The sequence below is a fragment of the Loxodonta africana genome, chromosome 21 (genome assembly GCF_030014295.1).
Source record: "Loxodonta africana isolate mLoxAfr1 chromosome 21, mLoxAfr1.hap2, whole genome shotgun sequence".
Classification (NCBI taxonomy): domain Eukaryota; kingdom Metazoa; phylum Chordata; class Mammalia; order Proboscidea; family Elephantidae; genus Loxodonta; species Loxodonta africana.
In genome coordinates this window covers 44376275-44391556 of record NC_087362.1, presented here as the reverse complement: position 1 = coordinate 44391556, position 15282 = coordinate 44376275, and the positions used below count along the sequence as shown (strand labels likewise).

The window sequence follows — 15282 nt, the reverse complement described above, 5'->3', positions numbered from 1 at the left end:
AGCGTGTTTCCCCTCCAGAAAATTGACCTAATAGTGTTTGGGTTTTGTGGGGGAGCAGAAGATAGGAAGAAAGGAGCCGACATCTGTTGAACACTTACTGTAAGCTAAGTGCTGTGCCAATCCTGACATACTTACTTCATTTCAGCATCCCAGCTACCTTGTGAGGTAGGCGTATTCTTCCCCCTCTGAGTTTCAGAGAGATGACATCACAGTTCCAGGACCTCACCTGGTTATGTCTCAGTGCAGAGCCTTACTCTGTCCACTGCTCCATGCAGGCCCCTGAGTGGTGCTAAATAAATGAGTAAACCAGTTGTCCTCAAATCACTTCCAACTCATGGCAACCTGATGTGTGTCAGAGAGGAATTGTGCTCTGTAGGGTTTTCAATGGATGATTTTTTCAGAAGTTGATCACCAGGCCTTTCTTCTGAGGTACCTCTGGCCAACTTGAACTGCCAACCTTTTGATTAGTAGCTGAGAGCATTAACCATTTGCACTACACAGAGACTCCTGGTGCTGAACAGGCTAGTATTAAAGATCTGCCTCCAGCAAAACAGTAAAGCCTCTGTGTTTAACCAAGAGCAAAATCCTTGCAACAGTCAAGAAGACGTACTGGCATAATCTTATCCTTGCAGAAGAGTACCAGCAGTCTTTTAGTTTGCCAAGTTTAGCAAACTTCTTTACCAGCGGTGAAGCAGGAAGAGCAGAATGGCTAGTGCAGTGGCCCCGATGGTGATTGCGGCTGAGAGGTGCGGCTAGCTACTATAGATAGAAAGTGTCTCAGCACCGTGAGTTCTGAGGATGAAGCCAAAGCTAGACTCTCAGACAAGGTGCAGACTGGTCTGAGTAGGTGAGCGAGAGACAGGGACCATAGCTAGGTAGACCTGAGAGCAGAGGCATCAGTGTCCAGTGTCTTAATCAGGTAGAGCTCAAGAAAGATCAGGGTCTAAGCATACAGAACTGAGTACAGCTTTGGGATTCAAAACAAGCACAAGAAACTGGCAGGCCTGGAGTTCAGACTGAGAGCCTAGGAACAGCCCCCACACATAACAACCTGGTGGTCGTGGGCAGTGACCTCTGCTGGCCTTTTCTGGCATGGAAAGGTAAAGGTCAGCAGGGGTGTGGCCTGGTGAGAGCTGTTGATGGCAGCAGAGATTGGGACTCCAGCAGGCCACAAGTGCCAGGATCACCAAAGCTTTGATGTCACTGACCCGTGGGAAGCATGAGGCATCTCAGGCTGAGGTCAAAAAAGGGTACCCACGAGACAGTTACAAGGACTGAATGATTTTGTGCATGAAGCCAGGGCTGAGAATTTGAGCAACTGTGTTTCAGCACTCTTTTTGTAGTTAACAAAGTCAGTTTATTTGAGAAAAGTTGAGAATAATCTATGCAGAAGTTATCTTCCCAAATTTGCTTTAAAAAGAAAAACCTTTCATCATTTAAAAAAGGATGTTTGGAGCACAGTTAACCCCAAATTATGCCCACTAACTTCATCACTGGAGTCTCCAGCAGGAATCTGTTGGAACTTTTAAGCACAGGCTTGTGGGTTTCCCCTGTTTTACTCACAACTCAAGTTGCTGTGACTTGAGTACTCATCCAAGTCGCCACTACAGGATATAGGCAAATACCTTCATGTGTGCTTGGTTGACCTTGGGAACAGGGAAGGACCACATCAACACCATCCCTCTGGGCCACAAGCTTGTGTACCATTTAACCTTAGCACAAAGTACAGTCAATCAGATTCCATAGGGGACCACTTAAAATTCTTCTTGGGATGAATGCAGTTGCCTGGTCTGAAAAAACTCTAGTTCAAGAAAAAATGCTGGGACTGGATATATTCTCAGGAAGTGAAAGGGAATTCCAGGAGGGTGCCAAAGTGAAAGGGAAGGACTGGAGAGAACAAATCTCAGTGGACTTCCTTGCTTTCTCATCAGGTCTGGTCTATCTCTTGGGCCATCTGAACATCTATTTCTCTCTCTGCTTGGGCTTCAGTCTCTCTTCCCACAGGCCACTTGTCTTCAGGACGTTCTCATGCTCAAGTATCACCCTCTTTTAAAGAAAAAGTCTCCCTTAACCCTGGGACCCTCTGATTACCACCTTATTTCTTTCCTCTCCTTCACAGGGTTGTCTTCACTTGCAGGCTCATTTGCTCACCTCCCATTCATGCCTCCACCTTTTCTAACCTGGCTTTTGTCTCTACCACTCCGTTAAGTCAAAGATCCAACCTCTCCACTTCCAGATCCAACATACACAGCTCTCTCCTTGACTTGCTGAATTTCCTTCTCTGGAAGTTGTGGATGCTTACTGTGCCCTCATTTGAATTATCTTCTTTCTCGGAGTCATGACCCCACCCTTTCTGACAGTCTTTCTTCCTTTCCCAGCCACTCCTCTGGCTCCTTTCTGCACAGGAAAAACTATAGAGATAATTTGAGACTCTAGATGTTGTTATCTCCCTCCAAAGAGAATCAGTGTTTGATTCTGGCAGATAGCTAGGCAAAGAGCACGAGAAGTCTTAATTTAATCAGGGATGGAGGTCATTTGAAGTCTTGGGAAGGCTAGACTATTTCTGCTTCACCTTACTCCTAGAATGCAGCCTTTCAGGGTCCTAAATCAAATCCCAGAAGATTTACCTGGGCCTTCTTTCCTTGGCAGAACTAAAGCCCAATTTTTGGACCTCAGCACATGAGTCTGTCAAAAGCTCTTCTCAGCTTCTCAGCCACACTTTCAGCTACAAATGCCTTGAGGGAAAAACAGCCCGAAATTCTAGGCTCACTTCTCTGTGTTTTGTTCCTCTCCCAACTACCTGTAGGCACTTATTACTGCCTTTATGGCTCTTTAATGGCTTTGAACAGACGTATTTTCTAGAATATTTTGTACAGCTTTTTATACTTCGGGGTGTTGAATTATATCAAATAGTTTTTCTGCCTCCATTGATATGATATGATTGTATTTGTTTTCTTCTTTAATTTGATCAAGTGGCAAATCACATCCATAGATTTTTCTAATATTAAGCATCTTTCCAAGTGTTAATCCTACTAGATAATGACTTAGTCTGTTTTAAAGGTATTGCTAGCTTCAGTTTGTGAATGTTGTTTAAGATTTTTGCGACGATGTTCGTAAATGAAATTGGCTTATGATTTTTTTCTCACTCTGTTCTTGTTTCATTTCGGTATCAGTGTTACATTAGCTTCATAAAATAAGTCGGGGAGCTTTTCCGCCTTTTCATTTTATAAAACATTTTGCATAAGATGGATTATCTATTCTTTAAAGTCTTTGTAGACGCTATCTATAAAACTGATGGGTATGATATACCTTGTAGGTGTATCTTTTAAATTGTTCAATCAATCTGTTTAAGGATTATTGGTCTATTCAGGGTTTCTTTTACCTTCCTAGTTAATTTGATCAATCATGTTTTCCTTTAAAAAAAGTCCTCTTCATCATTTTTCAAATTTATTAGTGTAAAGTAATTCATGTATTTTCTTATTATCTTTTTAATTTCTTCTGTACCTGTAGTTGGAGCCCCAGTGGTGCAGTGGTAAACAGCTCGGCTGCTAACCAAAAGGTTAGCAGTTAGAATCCACCAGCTGCTCCTTGGAAACCCTGTGAAGCAGTTCTATTCTGTCCTATAGAGTCGCTATAACTCAGAATCAACAACGACTTTGGTTTGGGTTGATGTCAATAGTTATGCCCCCTTTATCATTCCATAGGTCATTCATTTGTACCTTCTGTCTACTTTTTCCTTGATCAATCTAACTAGAAATTTGTCGTGTTTATTATCTTTCTGAAGAAACAACTTTTGCCCGTGTGAATCATCTCCATTGTATGTTTGTTTTCCATTTAATTAATTTCTGCTCCTATCTTTTAAAAGTTTTCTTCTACTTCCCTTGCGTTATTCTCCTGTTCTTTTTCTAACTTCTTTTTTAAGGTTAGATGCTTATTTATTTTCCATCATTCTTCGTGTCTAATTTATTGAGAGTTATAAAATTGTTAAAGATAAATATATTTCCAAGTACTATTTTATATATATTCTTCAAGTCTTGATAGATGTTTTTGTTGTTGTTCAGTTTTAAATATTTTCTAATTTCCTTATGGTTTCTTTTTTAACCCATGAATTATTTAAAATTGTGTTAAATAATTTCCAAATGAATGGCTTCATTTTGTGTCTTTTTTTATTTCTAATGTTAGAGTAGTATCTTCAGAGAACATGTTCTGTGTCCTATTGATCTTTAGCATTTGTAGAGTCTTGCTGTATGGTCTCATGTTCCATATATGTTCAAATAGTATGCATATTTTCTGATTTGTGTTGTTGTTAGGTGCCATCGAGTCAATTTTGATTCATGGAGACTGCATGTCTCAGAGTAGAACTGCCCCATAGGGTTTTCTAGGCTGTAATCTTTATAGAAGCAGATTGCCAAGTCTTTTTCCTGCAGAGCCACTGGGTAGGTTAGAACGCCAGCCTTTTGGTTGACAGCTGCACTTAACTATTGTGCCACTAGGGCTCCTTATTCTCTCATTATTGGGGGACAATGTTCTTTCTGCATCCATGCATTCAAGCTCATTAATCATGTTATTGCAACCTTCTATAGTCTTAGTAATTTACTGCCAGCCTTCAGCTGTTCTTTATTGGGCACCCACAATCTTCCAAATACAAGTCCTCCCCTCACCAGCCCCCTCTCTCCATGCAAAATCCACTTCTACATGGAATCAGATGTCCAAACAGAACTCTCAGTATCTTGGCAGTGTCTCTAAAAGCTGAGGACAATACAGTAGGAGCCAAACCTTTTCCCACCACAAGCTGAAGTATAGTGATAGACTCATGCATAAGACACTCTTGCTAGCACTAGCATGTTAGCTACCACTCCAGGCTGTGACAGAGAAGGTAAGGTAAGGTAGGAGAAGGTGGAGTGAGGTAAGGGAAAAACCAGCCTTGTTCCACCCCCGTCGCTCATGCCTCCAGGTCTGAAGCAGGCCTGAACTTAGGGAGGCAAAGAGCTTCTACAGGGAGAGAATTTCAATCGATATTCCACCGGGCTATACTAGCAATATGTAAACAATAGGATGAACTGAATTTCATGTCATCAAAGAATGACCCAAGCCGGAGAACAGTGGGACACAGACCCCAAATTCTCATAAAAAGACCAGACTTAATGGTCTGACTGAGCCTGGAAGGATCCCGGTGGTCATGGCCCCCAGACCCTCTCTTGGCCCAGGACAGGAACCATTCCCAAAGCCAACTCTTCAGACATGGATTGGACTGGACAATGGGTTGGAGAGGGATGCTGGTGAGGAGTGAGCTTCTTCGATCAGGCTGACACTTGAGACTATGTTAGCATCTCCTGCCCGGAGAGGAAATGGGAGGGTAGAGGGGGTTAGAAGCTGGCAAAATGGACATGAAAAGAGACAGTGGAAGGAGAGAGCAGGCTGTCTCATTAGGGGGAGAGTAATTGGGAGTATGTAACAAGGTATATATAAGCTTTTATATGAGTGACTTGATTTGTAAACTTACACTTAAAGCACGAAAAAAATTATAAAAAAAAAAAAAAAAAAAAAGAATGACCCAAAAAGCTATGGCACCTATCCGAGGATTTCTTCCAGGGGAGGAGAAAATCAGAACCCACAAAGCTAGTTTAAAGGGGTAATAGGAAAAAAAAAAAGAGTAAAGTTAACTTCTCCATGCATCCTCTGAGTCCCACTCATTAAATATATACATACATACAAAAGCCTGGAACACAGCCCAATTTTAAACTCCAGTTTGTTCCCTACAACACCCATTATGTACATGACCTGTGAAAAGATAATGCCTTAACTCTAATGGAACCCTTACTCTGCGGCAGGCCCTGTTGTAAGCTTTTTATGTGTTCACACATTTCATCTTTAGTCCACTGGGATAGTTATTAGTAGTACTACGCCTGTAATTCAAGTGAGACAGAGAGAGGGGAAGTCCTCACCTAGGTCAGTGCAGCTGCAATTGGACCACTATATTGCATCTGCGGTAGATGCCAAGGCACCTGAAAGCAGGTACCAAAGTGATCGTGTTTGTGTCTTTTTCTGTTATCTTCAGAATGGGGCTCTCAACAAGGAGTGCACATCAGTCACCTATGTCGCTGTTTCAAAATTCACATGCCTGGCCTCAGCCAGCTTTATAATAGAAGGACCGCAGGGTGGATATTTTGATAAAAGCTCCCAAGATGATTCTTAGGCACAACCCTAGCGTGCATAAGAGGCTCCTAGAATCCTAAGAGGCCTTCTTATGAAACAGAATGTTCTCATGCCTGTTCCCTATTCAATTTTCTTTCCCTTAAAGAACTGTTTTATGTGTTTTGCCTTCTAGGGTCTCACTCTTTCCAAACTAGAGATAAAGATGGAGGCAGTAGAAAGGAAAATATCTGTTAAGGAGCAAGGAGTATCTGAGAAGGAAGAACTAAACAAGAAAAGAAAGACCCAACCGACAGATGTCAATTTCCTTGGGTTTTCTCTTATCCAGGAAGAGGAAAGTGAAAAAGACTTCCTCCTGAAGGACACTGACAAGCACTTGGCCCACAGGTTCAAGAACTATGAATTGAGTTTAAAGGATATCCAAAGCGCCCTCATGTATTGGGACCGGAAGCAAGGAGTCCAGCTCCCTCACACAGGGACCGATGAGGTGCCTCATGAGCCCGACGACCAGCGCCAGGTCCCATCAGGTGGGCGCAGAGGCCGCAAGGACCGGGAGAGAGAGCGCTTGGAGAAGGAGCGAGCAGAGAAAGAACGCCAGGAACGGGAGAAGGCTGAGAGGGAGCGTCTAGAGAAGCTGCGGGCAATGGAGGAGCGCAGTGATGTGGGAGAGGGAGAAGGGGACGAGGACCACGAGGGGAAGAAGGACATAGGTGTGCCATTCATAAACATCCAGACTCCAGACTTCGAAGGCTCAAGTTGGAAGCAAGCCCTGGAGAATGACAGGCTTCCCAAAGGGGATCAGGTACAGACTTCTTCACCTGGGTGGACAGGTAACAAATCAGGTAGCAGGTACTATGCTTATCATCATAAAAATATTTCTTTCTACATAAAATCCACATTGCCTCTAATTCCATTCCTCTTCAATGCCCTCTTAGATATAAGACAGCAGTTACTAGAGGAAACCTTTTCTACTTGACAGAAAGTTCCACAGACTTAAATTATTCCGTCTAACCTTATAAGAAGCCATCTGTCCATGTGATTTTTAATATTGGCAATACTAGGGCTACAAGATGGCAAGGCCGTGTGCTTTGGGATAAAGCAAGATACTCATCTACTCTAAAACCTTTTCCCATGACTTTCCGACAGTGACAGAAAAAAAACCGTTAGATAAATTCTTGTTCCTATAAACAAAGTATTACATATCCAAAAATCACCTTTGGCAGTGTTTTGAAGGAGAGCATTATTATGTCCTTCTGTCCAGGGACAAACTTTTAATGTAAAGGGCCAAACGAGAATTTTTTTTATATATATACTTTTTATTGTACTTTACAAATCAAGTCAGTCCCTCACATAAAAACTGACATACACCTTGCTACATGCTCCCAATTACTCTCCCCCTAATGAGACAGCCCGCTCTCTCCTTCCACTGTCTCTTTTCATGTCCATTTCACCAGCTTCTAACCCCCTCTACCCTCTCATCTCCCCTCCAGGCAGCAGATGCCAACATAGTCTCAAGGGTCCACCTGATCCAAGTTGCTCACTCCTCACCAGCATCCCTCTCCAACCCATTGTCCATTCCAATCCATGTCTGAAGAGTTGCCTTTGGGAATGGTTCCTGTCCTGGGCCAACAGAAGGTCTGGGGGCCATGACCACCAGGGTCCTCCAAGTCTCAGTCAGACCATTAAGTCTGGTCTTTTTATGAGAATTTGGGGTCTGCATCCCACTGTTCTCCTGCTCCCTCAGGGGTTCTCTGTTGTGTTCCCTGTCAGGGCAGTCATCAGTTGTAGCCAGGCACCATCTAGTTCTTCTGGTCTCAGGATGATGTAACCTCTGATTCATGTGGCCCTTTCTGTCTCTTGGGCTCGTAATAACCTTGTGTTCTTGGTGTTCTCCATTCTCCTTTAATCCAGGTGGGTTGAGACCAATTGATGCATCTTAGATGGCTGCTTGCTAGTGTTTAGGACCCCAGACGTCACTCTTCAAAGTGGGATGCAGAATGTTTTCTTAATAGATTTTATTATGCCAATTGACTTAGATGTCCCCTGAAACCATGGTCCCGAGACCCCTGCTCCTGCTATACTGGCCTTTGAATCATTCAGTTTATTCAGGAAACTTCTTTGCTTTTGGTTTAGTCCAATTGTGCTGACCTCCCCTGTATTGTGTGCTGTCTTTCCCTTCACCTAAAGTAGTTCTTATCTACCATCTAATTAGTGAATGCCCCTCTCCCACCCCGCCTCCCTGCCCACCTCTTGAAACCACATAAGAATGTTTTCTTCTCAGTTTAAACTATTTCTCAGGTTCTTATAATAATGGCCTTATACAATATTTGACCTTTTGCAACTGACTAATTTCACTCAGCATAATGCCTTCCAGGTTCCTCCATGTTAGGAAATGTTTCACAGATTCATCCCTGTTCTTTATCGATGCATAGTATTCCACTGTGTGAATATACCATAATTTATTTATCCGTTCATCCATTGATGGGCACCTTGGATGCTTCCATCTTTTTGCTATAGTAAACAGTGCTACAATAAACATGGGTGTGCATATATCTGTTCATATGAAGGCTCTTATTTCTCTAGGATATATTCCAAGGAGTGGGAATGCTGGATCGTACGGTAGTTCAGTTTCTAGCTTTTTAAGGAAGCACCAAATCGATTTCCAAAGTGGTTGTACCATTTGACATTCCCACCAGCAGTGTATAAGTGTTCCAATCTCTCCACAGCCTCTCCAACATTTATTATTTTGTGTTTTTTGGATTAATGCCAGCCTTGTTGGAGTGGGATGAAATCTCATTGTAGTTTTGATCTGCATTTCTCTAATGGCCAATGATCGTGAACCTTTCCTCATATATCTATTAGCTACCTGAATGTCTTCTTTAGTGAAGTGTCTATTCATATCTTTTGCCCATTTTTTAATTGGGTCGTTTGTCTTTTTGCAGTTGAGTTTTTGCAGTATCATATAGATTTTAGAGATCAGGTGCTGGTCAGAAATGTCATAGCTAAAATCTTTTTCCCAGTCTGTGGGTAGTCTTTTTACTCTTTTGGTGAAGTCTTGGATGAGCATACATGTTTGATTTTTAGGAGCTCCCAGTTATCTAGTTTTTCTTCTATATTCTTAATAATGCTTTGTATACTGTTTATGCCATGTATTAGGGCTCCTAACGTTGTCCCTATTTTTTCTTCCATGATCTTTATCATTTTCAATTTTATATTTAGGTCTTTGATCCATTTTGAGTTCATTTTTGTGCATGGAGTGAGGTATGGGTCTTGTTTCATTTTTTTGCAGATAGATACCCAGTTATACCAGCACCATTTGTTAAAAAGACTGTCTTTTCCCCATTTAACTGTTTTGGGGCCTTTGTCAAATATCAACTGCTCATCTGTGGATGGATTTATGTCTGGATTCTCAATTTTGTTCCATTGGTCCATGTATCTGTTGTTGTACCAGTACCAGGCTCTTTTGACTACTGTGGTGGTATAATAGGTTCTAAAATCAGGTAAAGCAAGGCCTCCCACTTTGTTCTTCTTTTCCAGTAATGCCTTGTTTATGCAGGCCCTCCTTCCCCTCCATATGAAGTTCGTGATTTGTTTCTCCATCTCATTAAAGAATGTTGTTGAGATTTTGATCAGAATTGCATTAAACGTATAGATCCCTCTTGGTAGAATAGACATTTCTATAATGTTATGTCTTCCTATCCACGAGCAAGGTATGTTCTTCCAGTTATGTAAGTCTCTTTCGGTTTCTTGCAGAAGTGTACTGTAGTCTTCTTTGTATAAGTCTTTTACATGTCTGGTAAGATTTACTCCTAGGTATTTTATCTTCTTGGGGGCTACTGTAAATGGCATTGATTTGGTAATTTCCTCTTCGATGATCTCTTCCTTGATGTAGAGGAATCCAACTGATTTTTGTATGTTTATCTTGTATCCCGATATTCTGCTGAGCTCTTCTATTAGTTTCAGTAGTTTTCTGGAGGATTCCTTAGGGTTTTCTGTGTATAAGATCATGTCATATGCAAAGAGAGAGACTTTTACTTCTTCCTTGCCAATCTGGATGCTCTTTATTTCTTTATCTAGCCTAATTGCCCTGGCTAGGACTTCCAACACAATGTTGAACAAGAGTGGTGATAAAGGGCATCCTTGTCTGGTTTCCGATCTCAGTGGGAATGCTCAGGCTCTCTCCGTTTAGGGTGATGTTGGCTGTTGGCGTTGTATAAATGCCGTTTATTATGTTGAGGAATTTTCCTTCTATTCCTATTTTGCTGAGAGTTTTTATCATGAATGGGTGTTGAACTTTGTCAAATGCCTTTTCTGCATCAATTGATAAAATCATGTGATTCTTGTCTTTTGTTTTATTTATGTGGTGGATTACATTAATTGTTTTTCTAATGTTGAACCATCCCTGCATACGTGGTATGAATCCCACTTGGTCATGGTGAATTATTTTTTGGATATGTTGTTGAATTCTATTGGCTAGAATTTTGTTAAGGATTTTTGCATCTGCATTCATGAGGGATATAGGTCTATAATATTCTTTTCTTTTTACCTGGTTTTGGTATCAGGGATATGGTGGCTTCATAGAATGAGTTTGGTAGTATTCCGTCCTTTTCTATGCTCTGAAATACCTTTAGTAGTAGTGGTGTTAACTCTTCTCTGAAAGTTTGGTAGAACTCTGCAGTGAAGCCGTCCGGACCAGGGCTTTTTTTCGTTGGGAGTTTTTTGATTACCTTTTCAATCTCTTCTTTCGTTATGGGTCTATTTATTTGTTCTACCTGTGTTTGTGTTAGTTTAGATAGGTAGTGCATTTCTAGGAATTCATCCATTTCTTTAGGTTTTCAAATTTGTTAGAGTACAATTTTTCGTAATAATCTGATATGATTCTTTTAATTTCAGTTGGGTCTGTTGTAATATCGCCCATCTCATTTCTTATTCGGGTTATTTGCTTCCTCTTCTGTTTTTCTTTTGTCAGTTTGGCCAGTGGTTTATCAATTTTGTTGATTTTTTCAAAAAACCAGCTTTTGGTCTTGTTAATTCTTTCAATTGTTTTTCTGTTTTCTATTTCATTTAGTTCAGCTCTAATTTTTATTATTTGTTTTCTTCTGGTGCCTGTGGGTTTCTTTTGTTGCTCTCTATTTTTTCAAGTTGTAGGGATAATTCTTTGATTTTGGCCCTTTCTTCTTTTTGGATGTGTGCATTTATTGATATAAATTGGCCTCTGAGCACTGCTTTTGCTGTGTCCCAAAGGTTCTGATAGGAGGTGTTTTCATTCTCATTCAATTCTCTGAATTTCTTTATTCCATCCTGAATGTCTTCTATAATGCAGTCTTTTTTGAGCAGGGTATTGTTCAGTTTCCAAGTGTTTAATTTCTTTTCCCTGCTTTTCCTGTTATTGATTTCTACTTTTATGGCCTTATGGTCAGAGAAGATGCTTTGTAATATTTCAATGTTTTGGATTCTGCTAAGGCTTGCTTTATGACCTAATATGTGGTATATTCTAGAGAATGTTCCATGTGCACTAGAAAAGAAAGTGAGAAAATGTACTTGGTTGCTGTTAGGTGGAGTATTCTGTATATGTCTACGAGGTCAAGTTGATTGATTGTGGCATTTAGATCTTCCGTGTCTTTATTGAGCTTCTTTCTGGATGTCCTGTCCTTCACCGAAAGTGGTGCGTTGAAGCCTCCTACTGTTATTGTGGAGCTGTCTATCTCACTTTTCAATGCTGACAGAGTTTGTTTTATATATCTTGCAGCCCTGTCATTGGGTGCATAAATATTTAATATGGTTATATCTTCTTGGTGTATTGTCCCTTTAATCATTATATAGTGTCCTTCCTTATCCTTTCTCATGGATTTAACTTTAAAGTCTATTTTGTCAGAAATTAATATTGCCACTCCTGCTCTTTTTTGATTGTTGTTTGCTTGATGTATTTTTTTCCATCCTTTGAGTTTTAGTTTGTTTGTGTCTCTAAGTCTAAGGTGTATCTCTTGAAGGCAGCATATAGACGGATCTTGTTTTTTAATCCATTCTGCCACTCTCTGTCCCTTTATTGGTGCATTTAGTCCATTTACATTCAGGGTAATTATAGATAGTTACGAATTTAGTGCTGTCATTTCGATGTCTTTTTTTGTGTGTTGTTGACAGTTTCTTTTTCCCACTTGATTTTCTATCCCATAGTCCAGTCCAAACCCTGTCTGAAGACTTGGCCTTGATTTTATGTGCTGAGTAGATTATATAGTGTCCTTTCCTCATATTTGTTGTTGTTGATTTTGTTTCTGCTGAGTCTCTATTTTTTTCTTGTATTTTATTTTGATGAGTAGGATAGTTTGTCTCCTTTGTGGTTACCTTATTATTTACCCCTATTTTTCTAAACTTAAACCTAACTTTTACTTCTTTGTATCGCCGTATCTTCCTCTCCGTATGGAAGGTGTATGATTACATTTCTTAGTCCCTCTTTATTATTCTAATGTTGTCTTCTTTTATGTAATAACATCGCTGTTACCCTGTTTTGAGCTTTTCAAATGAGAATATTTTAAGCTAGAAATCATACAGTCTCATTTGCAACTACTCAACTCTGTTTTTATAGGGCAACAGCAACCATTAACAAATGTAAACGAATGGCAATATTCCAGTAAAATTCTATTTTAAAAAGCAGGCCAGATTTGGCCCACAGACCAGAGTTTACTGACCCCTGCTTTAGTTTATCAGAAACTAGGTGCAGCATTAGAAAGCAGGGCATAGAACCAGAGAGGGTAGGGTACATGGCAGGTAAGGGTTGATGAAAGGACAAGGGTAATTGCTAAAGAGGACGGACCTTGATGTGGCCTCACAGTAGTGTTGCCACCATGGTCTAGGGTGGGGCCAAAGAGAGGAAGGTAATTTGAGTGCACACCACCACTCCACTCATTTCATGATTTTACCTGAGACCAGCCTTATAGAAGCAATTTTTTTTTCCAGAAGTGTGAAAAATTGCAATAGACATTGAAAAAGTGCTGTAGCCAAGAACATCTTGCTTTGCTTTATACTCCAGTATCATAGCCAAGGGCATCTTCTTGCCTCGTTTAATACTCTCCACATTCCAAGCCACAGGTTAGACTGTTGCTTGAAGAACTCCTTGGCTCTGGTAATTTAACAATTGCTACAAATTATTCATCCCTTTCTTCACTGACATTCTAAATCCTAGGAGTTAACTCTAGCCATGCATTAGTCAGGAAACGTATTTAGCTGCCTAAACCACAGCATGGGTCTCACTTTAAAACACAGGGCTGCATGAAGATAGTATACCTGCTCAGCCTAAGAAGCCACTTGGCTCACAGAATGGGCACTCAGATGGGCTGTCACGTTTACTGTTGTGATGACAGCAGTTATATCTAGGAATTGCATGCTTATTGGAAGGGTTTTTACATGCTGGGAAGGAAGTCGTCACTAGATTGAGGCCACGTGCTCTGGAGAATGCCCATTCATTCTCTGCCAGGGCAGGATGGAGTAATGCTGTAGGACTAAACCTGCTCTCTGTCAGGATTCTTTCTGACTTCTTTACATCTACCTCCTACCCATCCCCAGAACTTTTGCTTTTTTCTTTATTGTTTTCAACCTGCTCCAATCTTAAGTTTCTTTCACTTTTGGAAGGAAAGCATGTTTAAAACAAAAGGAAAAATTAACATGGAAACCAAAAATAAATGGAACAACTCTAGTATAGACACCAGCATCTTAAGAGCTGGTCTCTTTCGATTAAATGGAGATTTGTTGAGTGCCTACTATGTGGTAGGCCATGTGTTATATCAACCTAGGTTTAGTCTTAATCAAGTTTACAGTCCAGTTACAAAGACAGGCAATTAAACAGTCACAATAAAGTGTGATAAATAAAAGAGGCATGTGGAGCCCAGAACCCACAGCAGGAGTGCCCAGCCTGGTCTGGGGGCAGAAGTGTGGAAAGACCTGCAGAGCTGTGTCAGAGATCCTTCACACCATCCTGACATGCTCTGTGCAGCAGTGTCTCCCAAGAATGCTGAGGGAAGGGGTTGGGGGAGGTCTGAACCACCCAGTGCTCACACAGAGGGGCTGTTAGGATTAGCCTGCTCTCCACACAGAGAATTAACGATAGGCTTTTCCTTTAGATCTTAGAACTCTTAGGTCTGGGTTCCTCTGGACCACCCATCCCGCCTCCCGCCTTGTTCTCAATAATCCCCTATCCTGTGAAGCGTCTGCCTTTGGCCCTAACGGACACTCTGAAGCATTTCATTTTTGTGATCCCACAATCGGAAGAGCTCTCCATAATGGAAGATAAAAAAGAAGTGGAGGCAGAAACAGAGCTCTTAACGCCCACGGTCACTGCGAAGGTAAAGCGAGTGGCTTGTTCTCCTGGCCTTGCAGGCCTTTAGGTGGGCAGGGAGGGAGGCCCACCCTCCACAGAGCCAGAAACAGTCTGGTTGAGGGTAGATGGATTTTCCCCAGACCCTCCCAGAACTTGGGGATCCTGCCTGAGGACCCTGAAGGAGCTTCCCTGGGCTGCACCTCCCCTGGATGTGACTTGTCCTATTTCCCAAGAGAGATTTAAAGTGATTGACTGTCATTTCTCAACCCTTCCAATCCCCACAGGATAGATTAGGGATCTTATTGAATTACTTTGAAGTTCATCTGCAAGAAAAAATAAGCAGAACTAGCTCTTTTGAAAAGATACTAAAATGTATACTGAATCTAAGGTAATTCAAACAGTCTGGCAGAATGGACAGATACAAGGGAACATATACCACCGAAGAAAGGATAGATTATTAAAGATATTATGATGAGAAGATTGGACATTTTTGGTAAAGTCACTTTTTAGCTCCTTGCCTTACATAATGCAGTAAAATAAATTCAAGTTGAGTTAAAAATATTTAAAAATCAAAATAAAATCATATAAAAATAGAAGGCAATATAGATTAAAATAATAGAATAAATCACAAAGAAAAAATAGACTTGACTACAATAATATGCAGAAAGTATTATATTAAAAATTATAGAGGGGCTTTCATTCCCATAGGATAATGGTGGCCAGAATTTGGGTTTTTCTATATGGCCTCCTAAAAACCATGCACATCAGCAAAGAGAGCAAATACAATCACCTGTAGGGCTTGCCTACAGCACAATTAG

At 40.9% G+C, this 15282-nt stretch overlaps 1 protein-coding gene across 1 annotated transcript in view; it reads left to right on the top strand.

Moving 5' to 3' along the window:
* HYDIN (HYDIN axonemal central pair apparatus protein) overlaps nucleotides 1-15282 on the top strand; it is a 402907-nt gene that overhangs the window by 291678 nt on the left and 95947 nt on the right. Inside the window, exons 45-46 of the mRNA XM_064273799.1 lie at nucleotides 6329-6955; nucleotides 14268-14489. Of these exons, the coding sequence (XP_064129869.1) occupies nucleotides 6329-6955; nucleotides 14268-14489 (849 nt within the window). The remainder of the gene's footprint in view (nucleotides 1-6328; nucleotides 6956-14267; nucleotides 14490-15282) is intronic.